The sequence below is a fragment of the Manis pentadactyla genome, chromosome 12 (genome assembly GCF_030020395.1).
Source record: "Manis pentadactyla isolate mManPen7 chromosome 12, mManPen7.hap1, whole genome shotgun sequence".
NCBI lineage: Eukaryota > Metazoa > Chordata > Mammalia > Pholidota > Manidae > Manis > Manis pentadactyla.
In genome coordinates, this window is record NC_080030.1 from 72,274,952 (window position 1) to 72,295,576 (window position 20,625).

The 20,625-nt window shown below is 36.7% G+C and overlaps 1 protein-coding gene and 1 pseudogene across 1 annotated transcript in view; one reads left to right on the forward strand and one right to left on the reverse strand.

Annotated features, from left to right (window-relative positions):
* Positions 1 to 557: 557 nt before the first annotated feature.
* On the reverse strand, positions 558 to 1,422 carry LOC118932004 (nucleophosmin-like; annotated as a pseudogene).
* A 12,185-nt stretch (positions 1,423 to 13,607) lies between these two features.
* ROS1 (ROS proto-oncogene 1, receptor tyrosine kinase) overlaps positions 13,608 to 20,625 on the forward strand; it is a 118,267-nt gene continuing 111,249 nt past the window's right edge. Inside the window, 2 exon segments of the mRNA XM_057489314.1 lie at positions 13,608 to 13,974; positions 20,390 to 20,434. Coding sequence (XP_057345297.1) covers positions 13,852 to 13,974; positions 20,390 to 20,434 — 168 coding nt within the window. The 5' untranslated portion in view covers positions 13,608 to 13,851.

Consider the following 20,625-nt stretch of genomic DNA (forward strand, 5'->3'; position numbering starts at 1 on the left):
ACAGGATGTGCCTGTTCAGTGCCTACTGGAGGTGAGCAAGCCATTTGGTTTAAAACAATGAGCCAGTGGGGCAGAGGACAGAAGTCTGTGCAATGTTTGTCACCGCCCCTGTTACTGCCTTTGCCTATGCTCCCGAATGTTTTCTTCCCTCAAAATTCCCATTATCCAAAGTTTCTGAGTTGGTAAATCTATGAGAAGAGTCAAACTGGATGTTTTTTTTAATTATTAAAATATTTAGTTTATTTCACATGTATATTTTTGTGTCCCCACCATTTTCATTTGTCTGACTACCAGTACTACTATGCCCTATCATAACATTCCATACATACTTAAAACCAAGCAAAGGGTGGAGTTCCATCTTTAAAAACTAAACAGGCATTTTGGACAACACATTCTTGGTAATTGAACATGGACAACATTTATCAGACATGGTAGGGTAAGTTCTCACTCTGCATTATAAAAAGGACAGCCAAGTATCAACTGTTACAGAAACTAAATAAGACAGAAAGTTTTAACAAACTATTTAAACCTCCACAGCTACTAAATGCTGTCCACTATTTTCTTAAAGAGACTTCCTCCACTGCCTGAGATCTTGATTAGCCTCCTGGTCCATCATCCGGAAGCAATTCTTCACATCATTGATGAACTTGGCTTCCACTTTGGGAAGAGAACCACCTTTTTCTATACTTGCTTGCATTTTTGTCTTAATGCCATGTGCAGAAATAGGCCTTTTGGCGTATTAGAAGTTTTTTCTTGTTTTTTTAAGGATTCTTGATCTTTACATCTTTGTGTTGATGGCTTTGAGTCTTTTCCATTCTGGTTTGATTTTTGTGCATTTTTGGCTGGAGATTTCTTCACTGGGGCTTTTTCTTCAGTTTCCTCTTCATCACAATTATCATCACTATCATCATCATCTTCATTGCAACAAGTTTTACTTCTTTCTGTGGAATCTTGCTACCACTTCCAGAGGCAGAACGCTTTCCAGATATACTTAGGAGCTTCACATCCTCCTCCTCTTCATCTTCAGACTCTGCATCTTCCTCCACAGCTACTAAATGCTGCCCACTGGTATGCACAGGCTCTGAACCACACTTCAACTGTAAGACCACAGGTGTTGTTATTTCAAAGCCCCCAAGAGAAACCTTTGGCTGTACGGATGTTTTCAAAGTTGCCAGTGTTACTTTAATTGGACTACCTTCATAATTCATTGTCTCTGCTTCAACAATGTGCAATTCATCCTTTGCACCAGACCCTAAACTGACCATTCTTAGTGATAACTGGTGCACATTTTCATCATTATCCACCTTAAAGCTATAATTTTTGTCAACCTTTAGTTCACAACCTAAAAGATAGTTCTGGGGCCTCAGAGGGCTCCTGTCCAGGTCCATCGAATCTTCGAGGGGGTGGTGGCACGCACTTAGGTGGGAGAGAAGGTGGATGTAGATATCGGCTGCTGCTGCACAGAACAGCTGTGCAGGACGAAATCACACCAGGGACCTGAATGTTTTTTTTTAAATGCCTCAGAATGGCCTTACCCAGATGCCTCAGACTTGGCATCACCTTACCACTAATTTCTTGTGGTGTTTGAATCAGAGAGGTTCTATGGAGTTGTAAATGTTAGGAAGTTTGGGCAAGGCACTTCTGAAAAGGAGCTCCTGGGTGACGGAACCAGTCATGGTTTTAAAGAGTTAAAGTGATTTCAGGAAGGGAGTATCAAGGGAGGGCTCCTGACTACACTGTCCACCCTGTGGGGGCAGCAGTGCAAGATCCAGATCTGGTCCTGGTTCTCCTTTCGCAGGTCAGAAGGCAGCTCCAAGGTGACTGAGTTAAATCCAACAGAAGGATGAAGAAAACTCTTGTGAATAGAAAACTGACCTGAGATCAAAGAAGCAGAGGAAAAGTACTGAAGTTGTTTTTCTTTTCTTTAAATAAATTTTTTTATTGCAGTATTGTTGATATATAATCTTATATTGGTTTCAAGTGTACAACAGTAGTTCAAGAGTTACCCATTTTATTAAATCCTCATATTTCAAATAGGACCCATTTTTAGAGTTTGTTGTTGTTTTTAACTTTGAGAAAGCTCTCTGAAATGCAATGAAATTTAAAATATTAGCAAATGTGAGATTCTTTTAATAAGTTAACACTAATAGCTGATAACACACACACAAAGCCTAAAACCACAGTTAATGTTTTTTAATATATTTATTTATTAAGTATTAATCGAACAGGTGTTAGACTGAATGATGTGAAACTGACATTTTTAAAGGTCAAGATGTTCAAATATCAGTACATGGTTGAACTATTGGCTAGTTGTTCAAATAATCAGCAGTGAAAAAGTCTATTCTCAAGGAATCTATAATTTAGTGTGGAATACAGCCTCTTACAAATAACTAGTGAGTGATTAACAAATAATTAGAAGTGTGAACAAATAAATACAACTGTGAACAAAATGAGCATGCAAGGAGTCACGGGACTGTATAATGAAGAAACCAAACCCAGTCTCCGGTGTTTGTAACGACGACCCTGGAAAGTGACGTGAGGGGCAGTAGGGTGAGGCAGACAGAGAGGGGTGGGCCTTCCAGGTGGTGGAGAGTGGTAAGGTAGGGCCCTCGAGAGGGCAGGAACAGGGAGGACTTCTGGCTGGTTGGAGGACGACTGGGAGAACAGAGGGAGAGAAGCTGTGCACATAGGCTGAGGAGAGCCTTGTAAACTACATCAATTTTAGGGATTTCAGCTATTAAACTGTGTTAAAGGGTAAATTGAGGCCTGTTAGAATTTTTAACATTTCATCAAGCAAATATAGATTCTAACCAGGCAGTGCCAAACCAAGGTAGTTAGGAGCACTCTACCAACAGCAGTTAGAGGGAAGACATCCACAGAGGAGGTGCAGAGGCAAAACAAGGAAATTATTTGATTAGGTGGTTGCCTCCTTGTTTAATTAATTTAACAGTCCTAAGGGAAATGCCAAGGCACCAAAGTGTTCTAAGCAGGGGAGCAACTGATTTTTACTCTGTGTCTTGGTGTAGAATTTCAGTAGACTGTCTTTCCAAGACATTTCCAAGTGCTACAATAAGGTCCAAACTGAACACAGTGTCCAAAGTCTGAATTGGTATCAGCAACCCAAGTCTTGGGGATGCAAAAATTATGCACCTGTCTCTCTGGACAGAGGCCACAGCTGAGGAGGGCAATGCTTGTCCTGGTGAACAGGGAGGCAGCTGTCTTGCCACAGCCCTCACAGCTGGGCTGCTTGAGATTCATTTACATGCTCTGTTGTTCTTCTGGGAAACCCTTGACTATTCAGCATTCAGAGGAGCAGACGGAGGTAGAGATTCAGAATGAAAGTGGTGTAAGGAAGGTATCTAGTTCTCTTGTAAAACTTGAAATAAATGGCTTGGGGTGGATCAGCTGTAGAGAAGTCCCCTCAAAACAACTGAGCCAGGGTTGTAAAGTGACTATTTCAGTGAATTCAAGGCAGATACAAAAGCAACTGAAAAAGCACAATAGTGACTGTAATAGCTGACCAGCTTTGTGTAGTCACATTACATGTAATATTGGGACACAGAGCCATCTGCAGGCAGTTGCACTGTGGTTGGGTAAGTGTAATATCTGAGACTAAACCTAATATCTGAGACTAAAACTTACTACTAAACAACGGCCCCAGGTTCCTGAGGCTTAATTATGACCCATCCTTCCTGTGTGTTCTTATTTTGAGTTTTTGACATTAAAATTTTTCCTATTTGATGACCATATTTATCACCCACAAATATTTTTGTATCACTTGCAAGGTGTTGGGCTTCATCATCTATTATTGTTTTCTATTCTTATTTTTATTTTAGTGACTCAATTTAGAAGCTCTTAACTAAGAATCAGAATAACAAATGGAAAATGTCTTCACACAAACATGATCTCACTTTAAAGAAGTCTGCAAGTAGGCAACCCAGTGTTAATTTAATTTTTCATTGATTTTTATATTAAAGCATGTTATGGAGTTAAAGGCTAAGTTTGCATGATTTTTTAAGCCAAAGTTGGAGATAAAAAGAAAATTTGATCTCATGAGCAGCTCAAAGCTCAAAGCCTAAGTCCAGAGATGCCATCATCCATACTTAACTCATTAATTCTCCTTTGCTGTCTCTCAAGGAGAAGATTCAAAAACATAGTGAGTTTTGTGAAGATGGTGGTCTTTGTGATCGGAAAAGACCAGTGAAGTCTAGCTAGGGATTTAATTGGGTCAACTGTTCACAATTCTAGAGATCAGGGAAGAATATCTGATTAGTTAAACTGATTGACCTATGGCATACCTTTAGGTAAATAAAAATACTCAAGTTCAATTTCATGAGGACAATTTTAGTTCCCACTCTGCCAAAGCATAGTATACCGCCCAAAGCTCTATTCAACCTCAGATCTCTGTCTTGGTAACTCCTTTGAAAAATAGGTAATATATTTTCTATATTCTGAGAAAAACCTAGTACAGTGTAAATATTTATTTAAGGAATATTACTGTTACAACTGATAATAATATACTTAAAATATTGCCATCCAGCCCAAAGTTTTTGGGCTAAAAAGTTTGGATTTATTCAAATCCCAAAACTGAGAAATGATCAGTTTATAGCAACAATTGGAATGCAATCTCCTGTCGTTCAGGGATTGTTTCTCTCCTGTGATTATTTTTTGGAGGGTTGGGGAATGTTGGCTCCTCTAAACTATACATTAGTAGGGCTAAATAAAATATATTTCCTTCTTTAAAGGAGCAGGACCATTGTAATTAGATATTCTAGTCCAAAAAGATGAAAAGACTACCGATGGCCTGCTGAAAACATTACCTGGCTAAATGCAATTTAATGTCGATTTTAACGGTCGGGTTAAGTCTATGGACTTTAGAGTTAAATGAATGTGGATTTCAGTACCAATTCTGCTACATCCTATCTGTGCATTCCCAAGAATCTTTTTTAATGGTCTCAGCTCTCAAGTGTCTCAGCTGTTAAATGGATTTGCTAATAGTTATTTTATTAAGTCTTAAGAGAATGGAATGAGATAATACACATAAACCATTTCTCAGTGTATAGTGCACACTGCTTATTAACTGTGGGTTAAGAGGACATGCCTTATGTCTGTTTCATGATAGCTATAGATTGTGTGTCAATCCAAAACTCATAATAGAAGAAAACCGCCAGGACCACCATTCTGAATTATATATGTATATATACCCACAGGTAGAAAATGGGCTTTCACTTCCTTGATGATAACAGGGCTTTGAGCTGAGCTCCACTCTCTAGGCTGTCTGCTGTTTATATTCTGAGGCCCATGGTTTGAACTAACTTGCTTCTCCAAACTCAGTCTTTGAAATAGAAAAGTAAATGTTGTGTTAAATTATACTGTTTAATATATTTTAATAGTATTGAATTATATTATTTAATATGTTTTATAATATGTATTTTAATTATATTTAAATAATATATATAATTTAAATATTGGGACTATTTAATAATATAAATATTTTAGTAATAAATAAATATTATTTTAAATATAAAATCACATTATTATAAACCCCTATTTAGAGAGGTTTTGCAACCATTTTATATTGTAAAATTTCTTTGTTGTGAAGGATTCAATTGAAATCTTTGATATACATGTATATGCTACAATATTTGAGAATGCACGTTGGGTGATTTAAAAGAAATGCAGATCCTTGTGCATCTGAATTCATGGTTTCCTAATTCTTCACCCTCTCTGAGTTTCAACAGCACGTCCATTATCACAATAGCATTAAGAACTTCTGAAAAAAATCGCTTTACTCTCAGCCATGATCTTGTAAGTGGTCAAAGTGCTGTCATTGAACGTATATGAGAAAGATCGTGAAGACTTCTTATTAAGTATAAAATAAACAATTTTTGTGCAAATATTTTTAATTTATGCACAGTTAACCTTGTTATAGCAAAGATTATTTCACTGTTCCCATTAAAACCACAATTTTATATCTCATTTAAAACAAACAAAATTATAATATCTAGCAACCTGCCAATTTAGCACTCTATCCCCACAAACCTGTCCTTTTTTTTCTTTGGAAATTATTACCATACTGGAACATAATACACATCTTACCTGTGCGGGTCGGTCTGTTTGGTCGTTCTTTGACGTCCTACCCAGCTGGCGACAGGGATTTTTAACTGTTTGGTTCACTGTTGTTTTCATAATGTCTTGCTTGATCTTTGGCAAATAGGCATCAATCGCTGTTGCGCATTCATTGAACAAATCATTATGACTAATTTTACCTCCAACTGGAACAACCTGAATATCTAAAGTGACAACATTTTTAAGCTTGTGAATTGATTAAGATCTACCATGTGTCAGGTACTAAACTTTGAGATTAAATTTCTATGATCTCTATTTACGGTTGAGGAAATTGAGGCAGACAGAACTGAAATAACTCCGAATTTCACTTAGCTTGTAAGTGGAGACAGGATGGCCATAGGCTAAAATGGGAGTCCATGGTCTAACTACTGTACTATTTCCAGGACACAGAGAAGCTGAGGGCTTTGGCATCTGAGGCTTGCTGCGAGGGATAAGAGAAAAAAAGTACAGTGAAACCTAGTACTGTGTCTACCGCCTGATCAACTCTCTATATATGTTAAGGCTCAAGAGCCATTTTTTGATGCACTCAGAGCCTCTCTTTATCACTGCAATGATTTTTGAAGGGAAGAAATCTGAAAGATTTCGATTCTTCTCTTTCCTAGGTGAAATCTGATGCATTCTTGGAAGGACAGTTTTGGTATTCAAAGTTAATTGGTTTTGTGCTCAGACTAATTAGTCATAAATGATCAACAATCTTAAATGATGTTATTAGGTATTTTCCTCCTTTTTTATTGGTTTCTCAGTATCTGTGAAAGGCCAATGTAGGAGTTTTTCCCATGTCACTCACAGCTTAATAATTGCAAGTACGATCACACATTTCTTAAAGTGTGTGACTTCATTAAAAGATGTGAGTCCTGGGGCTTGGTTCTCATGGGTTGGGGTCTCTGCCTCCCTTACCTGCTCCCATGTCCCATCAGGGTTCCCTGCACCGCGTTCCTGCAGGATTCCTGGGCTTCTACACCTTGGGGGGTGGAGACACGGCATTAAGAACCGAGGCTGGGGCACTCTCGAGGGAGAGCAGTGAAAACCCTGTTACAGACTCTGGTTTCTTTGTATCTGGAGGCTGGGAGAAGAGAAAAAGGTTCAGGAGCTTGACTTTGCTTTTGAAAACCTTTTAACTTTATTACTAAAGCGGGTTTCACGTCAACGCTAGCTTTAGGTAACATGTTTGAATCGTCATCCCGTATCCGGTCTCAGTCTCTGGGAAAAGCTTCCATAAAGACGCAATGTCTTCTAGTCTACAATTAGGGTTAAAGGCTCAAAAAATGCAGATACTTGGGAGAACTAACAAATAAAAAACAATGGTCTTAACAGGAGTTAAGAAGGCATGGGGTCCTGGGAGGAGTGGCAGTAGGTCATCCTAAATCTGTAGACAGGAGGATCAGGACAACCCCCAGGGGTGCCGGCATGTGAGCACAAGTGTCAGCCTGGGAGGCTTCTGGATATGACTGGAGAAGGTAGAGCCTGCAGACAGTGTGCGGGAACCAGGTCTCAGAAAGCAGGTTGTCTGTGAAGATACAAACCTACAGAAGTCTAGCAGAAGCGTAGGGAAAGCTGACTGGGCAGAAACTCAATAAATGGAAGTGAGTCACAAAGTTAAAGTGAGAAATCCAGCAGTTGACTTACTGCAGTCTTCATTTGTGGAATGAGGGTGCCTTAACGTTGGCCAATGGTAGGACTATGAGCCCAACCTGGGGCACAGGTGAATCGGATGTTGGGGGGTTCACCTGAGACAAGTTGGGGGTCATGCTGCAGGGGTTCAGGGAAACAGACAGGAAAGGTGCTGTAAACTGCATAAGAAGAACTTCTAAAGACTGTAGTGGAAGTAGTATACTCTTATTGTAGTGTATGTGTCATAGACAATATGAGCAATAGAGAAAAGTATCAAGAAACAGATGGTAAAAAAAAAAAACCACCACCCAGAATAAAATACTTTGGTATATTTCTATCCATTTTTCTGTTTTATTTTTCATCACTGAGATCAGTCTCAGAAGATATACACAGTTTTATGTACTTCTTTCTACCTATTTCATTATTATAATACAGTATTACAGCACTGATTCCCTCAAGCCATTAAAAACCTCATGGGGCTGATATTTAATGACTTCACAGTCATTCTAACTCACACAAAGAAAGAGCAACCACTTAAAATCAGCCTTCTAGAACTTTAGGCCTCTGAAAAAGCTCCAGACGTGGAAGCACCAGGGAAAAAGGCTCTGAACAGTAACAGCAACGTCCCCTGAGCACTGAGAGGTAAATAAATATTTGAGAAGAGCCAAGCAAGACTCCAAATTATGCCTTTACGTTGTGATTTTATCTTTCATTAGATCAAGCAAATGGCATGCAGAGATTGATCCCCCTTCCGTCTTCAAGCCTCAGGGAAGGAATGTGGAGAACAAGAACGTTAATTAACCCACTTTTATATTTCAACTGCCAAGGTCCCAGGCTAAAATACAAGTTTAATATGATAACAGTGTAGCAGAAACAAATGGCTGAAATCAGAAGGTGAACTTTGGGTTTGTAACTTCTATTCCTCTAGGTTGGCACGTTGGCTTTTGAAACTCAAAAGCTAATTACTGAGTATTTTCCTTCTTTGTATCTGTAGCGTCATCCCTTCCCTGAGGCATAAAGATGAGATGCGTGGAGTGCAAGAAACTTAAATGAGGGACAATTCCCCATTGACTGACACCACCAAAAATCCCACTAGAGAAATAATTATTGCCCTGGTGATGAACAGTGTGCCAATCTTTGGCCAGTTTCGAAGTTCAGCTTACGTGCTACAGTAGACCCTAACCAGGCATCTAGGTGGCCTGATAAACAGTAAGAGATGATGACAGAGGTATGTGTTGGAGCAAGAATTTGCTTGCATGGCAAATTCTTAGGCCTTGAATGTTGATGTGGCTCCTCTCCAGCCTAAAAGTATAAAAGGTCCTCATTTGGAACTCCTTTTGATGGCTGTAAATTTCATTTCCCTGGAGCTATATGATGCTGATAGAGTGCAACTAAGCTTGAGGCAGTACATTTTACATTTTCAATAAATGAATTTCAGGACTCAGATATGTTTGATCATATCAGACCTACTCTGTTGCTAACCAATTGTGAAGCTCTTTCTATTGAAGCAGTATTAGAACATGGGAACATCTTTACAATTTGTCCCTTCACAACCCACCTCACTGGTTCAACCTATGAACCAGATTTTGTTTCAGAATGTGATCTCTGAATTGCAGAACTGATCCCACAAGAAAATTAATTTATTATAAGAGATTTTATAGGAGTTTCCATTTTACATGTTGGTGTAGAAATTTTATTGTGTGTGCCTAAAATTTTGTTCAAAGACACTTTGGAGGAACCCATTTGGCCTGAACTCTTCTCTTATAGAGTATCCTATTGTAATCTTGAGATGAATTTGGAGGCTTATAAGTCCTAAACTTTCAAATCCTAGGGCAGAAAGTTTTTAAAATTAGTATTTTTAAATTTATTTTTGTTTCTGTAATATGTGCACAGGGTACAAAATTCAGACATTACAAATGGGTAGTCAGAGAACAATAAATCTTTCTCTTTCTCCCTTGAGGAGGCAACCACAGTTGCCTGTGAACTATGACCTCCCCACTCATGGTGGCTTACTACAAAGGCAATCTTTGTTTTGCAAAGTAGTGCAGGATCATAAAAATGACTTTGCAAGCTGAAACTGTGCAAAGTGACCTTAATAATGAGTGGGAAAATATATAATTTTTCTTTACAATCTTCTTCCCATCCTACAATTTAATTCAGAGTTTTCTATGACTTTTCTATGCCTTGGCTGATTGCATATTCCTTTCTAAGTCTGGATCATGGGCCAACATTTTATCTTTTGCATTTTCAATGTCATGAAATAATGTCAAGAGGTCCTTTAATATGAAATTTTTTGCCAATGTCCCTTCCTCTGGGATATCTTCTTCCTTTCCATTACAACCATTTTCCTCATTTATGTCAATATATGTACCTTCACTAAGCTCCTCTTGCTGCATTATCTAGAGCCTGTAGAACAGTAAGTGTATCAGCAATGACCACCCGTTTCTTCTATAACCCTATTAAATTTTTGTCCTATTGATATATAATTTACATATAACATTGTATTAGTTTTAGGTGAACAACAAAGGGATTTGATATTTGTATATATTGCGGAATGATTACCACAACAAGTTTTGTTAACATGACCTGTCACAAATAATCAACAAATTTTTTTTCTCATGGTGAGGAAATTTAAGATCTACTGCCTTAGTGACTTAAATGCAGTATTGCTCACTACAGTCACCATGCTGTACATTACATTTTCAGGATTTATTTATCTTATAACTGGGACTTTGTATGTTTAGATTGCCTTTACCCATTTTGACCCATTTTGACCTCTCTCTACCCACTGGTCTGGCAACCGTTGTCTGTTCTCTGTATCTATGTTTGTTTTATGTTTGTCAGATTTCACATATCAGTGAGATCATACAGTATTTATCTTTCTCTGACTTATTTCACTCAGCATAATGCCCTCATATTCCACCCATGTTGTCACAAATGGCAGGATTTGCTTCTTTTTTATGGCGGAATAATATTCCACTGGCACATATATGTGTGTGTGTGTGTGTGTGTGTGTGATATTTTCTTTATCTAGTCATCTGTTGATGGACACTTAGGTTGCTTCAATGTCTTGGCCATTGTAAATAATTCTGTAATATCATTTAAGTTAATGTTTTTGTTCCCTTTGGATAAATACCCAGAAGTGGAATTGCTGGATGGTATGGTATTTCTTTTTTCAATTTTTTGAGAAACCTCCATGTTGTTTTCCATTGTACCAATTACATTCCCACAATTTTTTGAGAAACCTCCATGTTGTTTTCCATTGTACCAATTACATTCCCACCAACAGTGCATGAGTGTTTCCTTTTCTCCACCTTTGCCAACACTTGCTATTTCTTGTCTTTTTGATTCAGCCACTCTATTAAGTGTGAGGTAATATCTCATTGTGGTTTTGATTTGTATTTCCCTGATAATTAGCAATGTTGAACACACATTCATGTACCTGCCAGCCATCTGTATGTCTTCTTTGGAAAAATGTTAATTCAGTTCCTCTACCTATTTTTTGTTGTTTGATTGTGGCCTTTTATTTTATTTTTTTGCCATTGAGTTTTATAAGTTTTTTGTATTATAGATAGTAGCCCCTTATCAGATATGTGATTTGCAAATATTTTCTCCTGTTCAGTAGGTTGACTTTTGATGGACAGAAGCCTTTTACTTTGATGTAACCTTAGTTCCTTATTTTTGTTGCCTTTGCTCTTTGTGTCAAATCTTCCATTTACATTTAAGTTTTATTTCTTTTGGTTCTTTCCTATGTTTTTATCTTTGTTGACCAATCACCTCTTTCAATTATTCACTTTTCCACATGTCATTTGTAAATGTCATGTGGATTTACTCCTGGGTGATGAGGAGGCAGTCTAACTACGGAATATCAGATGTGCAATGAACAATCCCTGACGATCTTTGAAAGAAGTGAGATGACTCTTCCCTGATCTTGATGTGCATCTGTTATTGATATCTATTTGTGAAATGCAAAGATAGCAGAGAAGTCTGGATTTCATGCCATCACTCACAGTTAATAACTGTGGTAACTGGAGCTTGAGCTGTATTGTTTGGGGGCTGGTATAAACTAAACTGTGGTAGCTGAAATGTTTGCATTTCAGAACCATGCAATGATTGACCAAATGGTAGCAGATTGTTTTTTCCGAAAGTAGAGCCAGAATCTCTCCTATCCTACGTGTTCTTCCATAACTTTGCCATTCCCCTATCAAGAGGTGTGGTCTAACTCCCCTCTCCTTGAATATGGGCAGTTTTGTGATTCTGATAACCAATAAGATGCCACAAAAGTGACTGATTTCTAAGCTGAATCATGAAAGATAATACAGCTTAACTATGGAACACTTTCAAAAAAGTTCTACTCCACCATGTGAGTAGTCCAGTTGCCTGGAGACCAGGAGACTGTGAAGTCCAAAAAAACTCATTTGGAAAAAATCACATGAAGAAGACAGTGAAATTATTGATCCAGTATTAATTATTGGGTTTTTTGGTTGTTTTCAATCTTTTGTTCATAGAAGTAATTCTGCAACAAGTATCTTTGAACACACTCTATTTTTTCATGAGTGCAAATCTATGTGCTGGTTAAATTCTAAAAACCAGAATAAGTACAAAACCTTGAAATTGGAAGGATACTTCTTTTTCATATCCTACTGATAAAGTTAGATCAAGTGAGAAAAAAGAGTATACTTAGGTTTTCAAAGAAGTATTTAGTAGTCCATTTTGTTAGTGAACAAAAAGTTACAATATTGTTTATGCTAATGTGACAAAAGGTACTGGTAGCACAGTGAAAAAAATTTTGTTGGGATGAGAAAATCCTTTAAACAAGGTAGTTTATTCTTTGATTTAAAAGTGTATTTTATAGAAAGATGGCCATATTATTCTGACCAAGAAATTGGATAGTTGTACATATTTTAAATATACATTCTTTTTTTCTTTATTTTATTGAGGTACATACAATAAAATGCATACATCTTAATGTATAGCTCAATGAATCATAATCTACATTCTTTAAAATGCAGAAAATGAATGAAGAGCAGGTGGAGAGTGGGGAATTTCTATTAAGGAAATAAGTTTTAGGGGTCAATTCTGGAGTCAGTATCATTCATCTTTATGTTGTAAGTCAGTTCTGATAACATTCAAGATATTCAGCTCCAAACAAAATCTCATGCATGTGTTCCTAAGGAAGAACACCAATACAAAAATACCTGACCTGTAAGAGTTAACCCTCAGCATTATAAAATGTAGCTGCCTAGAATGACTTTCTCTGTACTTTGCAGATTTCAAACTCTTTGTTTCAGGCTCTGCTTCACTTTATCTTAAGGCTAGGCTAATTGACATTTGTACATTATTTCCTTTTCAAGACAGCTGCACTTGTACATATCTTAGGTCTCTGGGGTGGCTAGTTTCAGCTCCCTGTCTCAATAGACCTGATAAGGGAGCATTTTAGTTAATGTGTAGTCAAGTTCTGAAAGCACTCTAATTAACTTCCTTGTCTTTAACTTACCCTCAAGAATACTTGTCTATTACTTTCAGCTTTGTTTGCTTTTTAATTTTAAAATATGTATTTGATTTCAAAGGGTTCTGCTTTTCCTCTCTGCTGCATCATTTGATTTGGGGACTTCTATTTCTCTGATAATTCTTTATTACAATATGCTTCTGTTTGCTAGGGCATAGATGGTCAAAACCCAATTTCCTGCCTAGCTGAACCAACCGCAGGGAAGTGAAGTGGTGGATGATCCACCGAAGCGATCCAGTTTCAAACTGTGCACGTGTCACATGCTTTTTGCTGAAACGCAATTTGCGTTTCCTACTTTGTTTATTTTACATGTGAAATGCTCTTCTACGACCTAATCTTTAGCCAGTGGTGACTTCCTTATGGGAGTAAAAGGAAGCTCAATTATGAAATAGCTGTTATTCTGAATGTTATAGTCTACCTAGGATTCAAAGGTCTAAACTAAAAGGTCTAAATATTATTTTAAAAGGCAAAGTTGTTCTAACATGACAAAACAAAATCAGAAAATCCACCAGCCACCTTTTCAACTGAAACCCAAAGAATTCATAAGAGAAATGGAGCAAATTAGAAGAATGATCATCTAAAAAACCGCCATTGGTGAAGTGATGAAGAACATTTACTGGGTTATTCTGAAACTTGTCAGTTTTGCAACTCTTGGCTGCTTATGGATTTCTGTGGTACAGTGTACAGTTTTAAACAGCTGTCTAAAGTCATGTGTAACTAACCTGGTAAGTTTTACTGGTCTAATATTTATCTTAGTACATGTAGAAGTTAGCTTGTATAAACGATTGAAGTATTTTCTCTTTATAAGAATTTTTCTCATGAGAAGTGGTAGCAAGGCAAGAAAGTCTTTTTTCTAAAATAGGAATATTTATAATTACATCTATAATTTGTGACTACAGGTAGGGGAGGGCTCTTTTATTTCTTTAAATTATTTGTTCATCTTTTTGTGCTGGGGGTGGGAGTACAGGATATTTTGGCAAAGGAGACTTAAATGCAATCAATTTTGCCGGCTGCAAGAAATATCAATTTAAACTCATTTACTACAAAATAATTTGTATTTGTTTTGAAGCATAAAATAGGTTTGGCCCTAGGGCAATGCTTTCTAGCTGCAGACAGCAGTAATATTTATACTGTGGATGGATGATGATATGGGGAGGCAGATGACCAAGGAAGCAGTTACAGGTGCCGCATAAAGCAACAGCTTATTTTAAAAGCAAGGATTGTACATGAATTCCTCTATTTCTGCCTGTGAATTTGTAATTTTTTCTGGAATGAGTTCTTTTGATATGGTAATCTACGCTTTCCTCCTCATTTCTGCGCGTCACCATTCCTCTTATAGATATTGTTGCACATCTTTCCAGTTATTGTGACTTAGTTATGCTTAAAACAGTCACTAAATCAACTTTAAAACCAAAAAATATTTAACCAGACAAAGACACACTCTCCTTGTGTAAAGGCAAAGGAAATAACATGATGGCTCACATGTGACACTACTTGTAGTTAGACTTCTAAAAATAATGAAAATACGCAGTACAATATTCATTATTATGGTAAAATATTGCAGATAGAAGCCTGTGGTAGATTATAAAAAGAAATTTTTTTGTGTTACAGTCTTTTGGTTTAATTTAAACTGCAGTTTAATTGGTTAGTAGTATCAAAGGATAATAGCACTTTTTAAAGTAGTTTGATATTTTGTATAAATTGTTGCTGAAGATTTCATTGCCATTAATGTAGAATAATATGTTTAGGTCTTTACAGTTGTAATCCAAACTTAAAAGTGGAAGAATGAGGCTATTAAATGTTTTAGTCATTAAAAAATTAAAAACCTTTATTTGATTATAACAAGAGAACATACCCATTATAAGTTATTTATAATTTATTTATAAGATAGAGAAGAAATAGGGAATAAGGGGGAAAACCCTATAATTACACTACTAATCTCTAATTGTGTTTTTTCCTCAAATATATATGTAATTTTACACACAGTTGTGCACCCTGCTTTTTCATTTAACATTACATCGTTTTCTCCTATACCCTGTAGTTTTTATGGAAACAAGATCTTTAATATATTTAGAATAATCCATCATGTGAATATACCACCATAAATTGTTAATTTCCCTAATATCAAGGCTGCTGTTGGTGTTTCCATTATTGTAGGCTCCATTTTGTTTTATTTTATTTCTTAGTTAAGTTTACTTCTATCTTTTTTTGTGTGTGGTCTCCTTGGTGTCAGGGCTTGGCAGTAGGAGTAAACAGTTAGTTCTTCTATTGAGCTACCTTCTGTTCACCACCTACTGAGAGAGTCCCAGCCGGCGTGGTGGAGACTGCTAGAGACATGGTATGCCAATTTCTCTGGTGACTATAAGACACACTCTCTCGGGGCCTCCCACACAGGGGCTAGAGGGACAGGAGCTAGGTGACTGGGCAATGGGCACGGCCGTGGTCCGGGGAAAGGATGGGCAGAGTGCTCAGATTTATCATACTGTTTGACTTTTTATTCTGGACATTTGCTGTGAAGGTTGTCTTTGATTTTACCGGGTGGTTCTTGATAATGAGGCATTTTTTGCTTTTTAAAAAGAAACACAGAAGAGTGTTGCACAGAGTGTCAGAACCGCCCCTAGTAGACACACGGCGTGGCTCTGCGCGTGACCACGGTTTCCCGCTGATTGAGGGATCTGTGTGCCGTAGTTGAGAATATTATCTGACTGAATCTTTTTGAATTATATATGTCATGTGCTTCAGAGAGAAAAAAAAGAATGTTCTTCAGAACAGTTCTTTATGAAAAAGAAACAAAAGAAATTCATGGTCAAATAATTTACGGAAATGCTTTTTGCCATACTCTTTTGCAGATCCATAGGACACGGTAGCATACTAATGGCTTTGTTTAGTCACAATTTTCTGGTCATCTTTGGCAACAAAACCTTTTTTTACTTTTTGAGTACCGAATTCCAACAATTGAGAACCTAGTGTTGTGAAGTGCTCTGCTGGACGTATTAATTCAATTGAACAAAAGACTGCTAGAAAAAGTAGAGTTCAAAAGGTTCTGTTTAAGAAAAATATACAAACATCAATGGCTTTCTTGCAATATAGCTTTCTAACAAGATAATGGAACAAAAAATCACAATGTAAGAAGTCTAGAAAATATCCAGAAATTAGCAGTTTATATTTCTGTAGGAATAGACAGATCGGTGAGACAGAGCACAGTCCAGAAATGAAACCAGGTACATAAGAGTGTTGAATATGGAATATGGTAGAGATGACAATTCAAACCAAAGTTGGGCTCTCCATTTAGAATGAAAACAGCTCCCTCCTTCTGTAGGTGAACGGATAAATAAACTTGTATATCCAGACAATGGAATATTATTCAGAGCTAAAAAAAAGAAGCTATCAAGCCATGAAAAGACATGGAAGAAACTTACATATAACTAAATGAAAGAAGGCAATCTTAAAAGGTTTTTATTGTATGGTTCCAACTATATGACATTCTGGAAAAGGCAAAATTATGGGAACAGTAAAAAGATTAGTGGTTCCCAGGGTTGAGGTTTGGGGAGAGGGATAGACAGAACACAAAGGATTGTTAGAGCAGTGGAAATACTCTGATATTATAATGGTGGATACGTGTCGCTCTACGTTTTCCAAACCTATAGAATACATGTCATTGTATATTGTTCAAACCTGTAGAATATACAACACCAAGAGTCAACTGTAGTATAAACTGTGGAATTTGGGTGATTATGATGTGTCAATAGGCTCATCATTAGTAAAAATTGTACTATTATGTTGAGTGATGTTGGTAACAGGGGAGGCTATGCATGTGTTGGGATAGAGAGAAGGTAACTTAACTTCAATTCTGTTATAAATCTAAAACTGCCCTAAAAACAAAAAAGCCTCTTTAAAAAAGTTAAAAACAAAAAAAGGAATTAAATAACTACAACTCCCTGTATCACTGCCAGATTAAAATAAATTCCTGGAAGTATTTTAAAAAAGTGCTGTTTAAATACAAACAGACAAATAACAAAAGCAAGACAAAACAAGACTTCACCCCATAAAAATATTAAAATAAATTAGTGACTAACATATTAAATATTATATTATTATATAAATAAATAAGAGTATAAAATAAATTGGTAAAAACAAATTAGTGAATTAGTGAAAGTTTCTATAATCTTGGAGTGGGAATGCTTTAAGAAGTATAATAAAACATTCCAGAATCCCTAAAAGAAATTATGGTTGCTCATAAAGTCAAACTATATGACGATAAACAGAAGACAATAAAAAAAGCCAAGTATCACATATGACAAATAAAATTTTATTAACCCTTATACATATGGGTGTGTGTCTATGTGTATTTAAAATAAGTTTAGAGCATGAATGCCTTCTTTGAATATGAAGAAATATAAATGGCTAGAAAATGTGATAGATGTTCAACCTCACAGCAACTATGGAATTGCACAGTAAAAATGAATTATCAAATTCTGTCAAGTTGGCAAAGGTAAAATACATTTATAGTTGGCAAAGTTTGGGTAAGCCAGCACTTTCATGTAACTTTGGTTAGGTTGTGAACTGAATAATTTCTAGAAAATAATGGGTTAATAAATACCAAAATTAAAAGGGAAAATATACCTTTACTTTGCACATCAAGAAATTTATCTGAAGAAATTATTGTGTAATTAATCAAAGATATGTCTTCAAAAGGCTGTTTATAACAAATTTGTCCATACTAATAAAAGACTTCTAGGTGCCTGGCATTGTACTATTATAATAATAAATACATTATTTAATTGACTTCTCATGGAACTTAATGAACTAAATATTATCTTACTTTTGTTTCAGACAAGAATACTAAGTTTAGGCAGCACAGGTAACTTAAAATATGACATCGGGAGCAAGTGTCATATATGGGATTAAAATGCAGATCATTTTGTTCTGTTTCCTTTATTAGGGTCGGAAGTAAAGAATGAAATTAGTTCCGGCTGAGGTGGGCAGGAGAGAAAAGTTTGTGCCTAGAAGCAGGTGTTGTGTTAAGAGGATTTAAGATCTGGGACTGGGACTGTGTGTTTTAAGCAGATAAATGGAGCAGGTGAAGCTGAAGTCAACTGATGAGGATCATAACTCCAAAGTCAGGAAGGTCAATTTGGTGCAGATTACAGGAGGCATCCATGATTTGGATAAGAGAGTGCAGGCTCTGGAGGCAGCTCCCAACCCCCTTCAAATTCTAAACTTGGGTAATTTACTAAACCTCCTTGTGTCTCAGTTGTACCATGGACCTAACAACAGTACCTACCTAACAGGTTGTTGAGATATTGAATGAGATTTACTTTAAAACACCTTGAAAAGAGTGCCTAGAACACAGGAGCCGCGCACTGCATGTTAGCTACGGTGATGACGAGGAGGGTGGAGAACGAGTGGTGACTAGCTGGGGGTGCTGACAGAATCTGTTTCATCGGAAGCCTGTACATGTGACTCGTGAGGCTGCCTTGCCCAAGACCACCTGATGGGCACTCCACTCAGCCTGTTAAATTTAATCTTATGAGTTGCCAACAGAAAAGCTCAGAATTGTTATGATGTGACTTTATGGTTATCAGGAAATATCTCTGTTGTCCTTTTGTTTAAAATGGAACACAGAAACTACCCAATGTCCACCTTTTTGCCTTAATGAGCTAACACAGATTTTTGAAGAGAGAGGAAAAAATCCAATTGGAAACTTACTCTCTTACACTTGATTGTATATGATTGTGGTTCAGTCATATAAAGGAGAATAAAAAAACTTCATTTTGAACAAAATAATGGAAACAAGTACTATTAACAACATGGTTGCACAATTAACCTAAAGATACAGTTCCTATTCTCCAAGTATTTATCTAAAAACAAAAGCATATTAAGCACCCCTATCCTCTCTCTACAAATATAGGTGGCTGGGGAATGGAGATTAGAGGAATCTGTATTCACACATCAAATAAGGGAAGAAAAACAAAAAGGCAATATTTATTCTTTGATTCCTGTGTCTCAAATAAACCCCCATAAAGCTAGGCCACCAGATGATGCCTTCAAGGGCCATCTTGAAGTCTGGATTTATTCCTTTAGTATAATTTATTGAACATCTTTATTGCTCAGGCACTGTTCTAGGTGCTGGGGACAGTGTGAAGAGCAGCATGGATGGCGCTTTCGTGTAAGCATGGAAGGAAGAGAGCATGCTCAATGAACTTTTCTCTTTCCTCTGAAAAGCATTCAGAAGGCCTGTGCAGAAGGCCACACAGATGCTTAAATAACTTCCTCTACCCTCTTTGTATTTTCTAGCATCTCCTGGAACGTATCTTCCTTGTAATGCTGGGTCAGCCAATACAGATGTTTAATCTCCTTGCTGTATTAATCACCTCTCCAATTCAGTGGTTCAGATCCAGCAACTTTTAAGGGGAGGTTCTGAACATTACCAAGTAGAGTTACTAGAAATAAGTCACTTAGTTTTCCTCTGCTCATACTTCTAAGTAAGTGAGGCAGGTTGACAATTAGAACATATCCACATAATGTTATTCAGGTACAAATCTATTATATCTTTTGTAAGCTCTTCTGTTATGAAGGACTTCACTCCAATCATGACCAGGGAGTGGATAAGCGATTTACAGATTTTTTACTTTCAAGTTCCCATTTCTTTTATTTTACCCCGGCACGAAAAGTTCTTAAAATTGTGAAAATGTGAGAAGTAGAGTAATTTGATGTTTTACTATATGTAAAATTCTGAGTTTGTGTTTTTTTCCTTTGCTCTTTAAAATAAGAAAAATCTGTACATTATCTCTAATCCAGGAGTCCTTGGACTTGATTAATTAACTCATGACAAAGGCTTATTTAAGGCCATGTGAGAATCTTTCCATTGTCCTTCACCAGTCTTTATGGCCACACTCCCACTCCCACCTTTATCATTTCTGCCAGAATTCTTAGGCATTATATCTTATAATTTGCATGGGAATTTGGTATGATTTCAGGACTGATTTAATGATTTTAAAACATTTGGCTACTTACTTGGCAGTTAGAAAACACTGAGGAGGCAACACTGTTCCAGGAATCTTAAAAAAAAAAAGGTGTGGTAGGTACATTGAACACAGTATTGATAACTGGTACTTATTACCTCCTTCCTCACTCCAGGGCAGGCAGCGTGACAGTGGAAAACCATACAATCTGAGTGAACCGGTGAGTAACTGCTTCCATTGTCTGTAATTTTACAGTGTCTGCATTGATAAAAAAGGGACAATGGTCAGGTTTTATTACAAAAATAATATTCTTAAGTAAAATCTCATTTTATTTGTTCTTGATGGAGGAAACTCAATCAAAACTAGTGGAGAGTCTGAATTATAGACTATTAAAAAATGAAGTTGGTTACA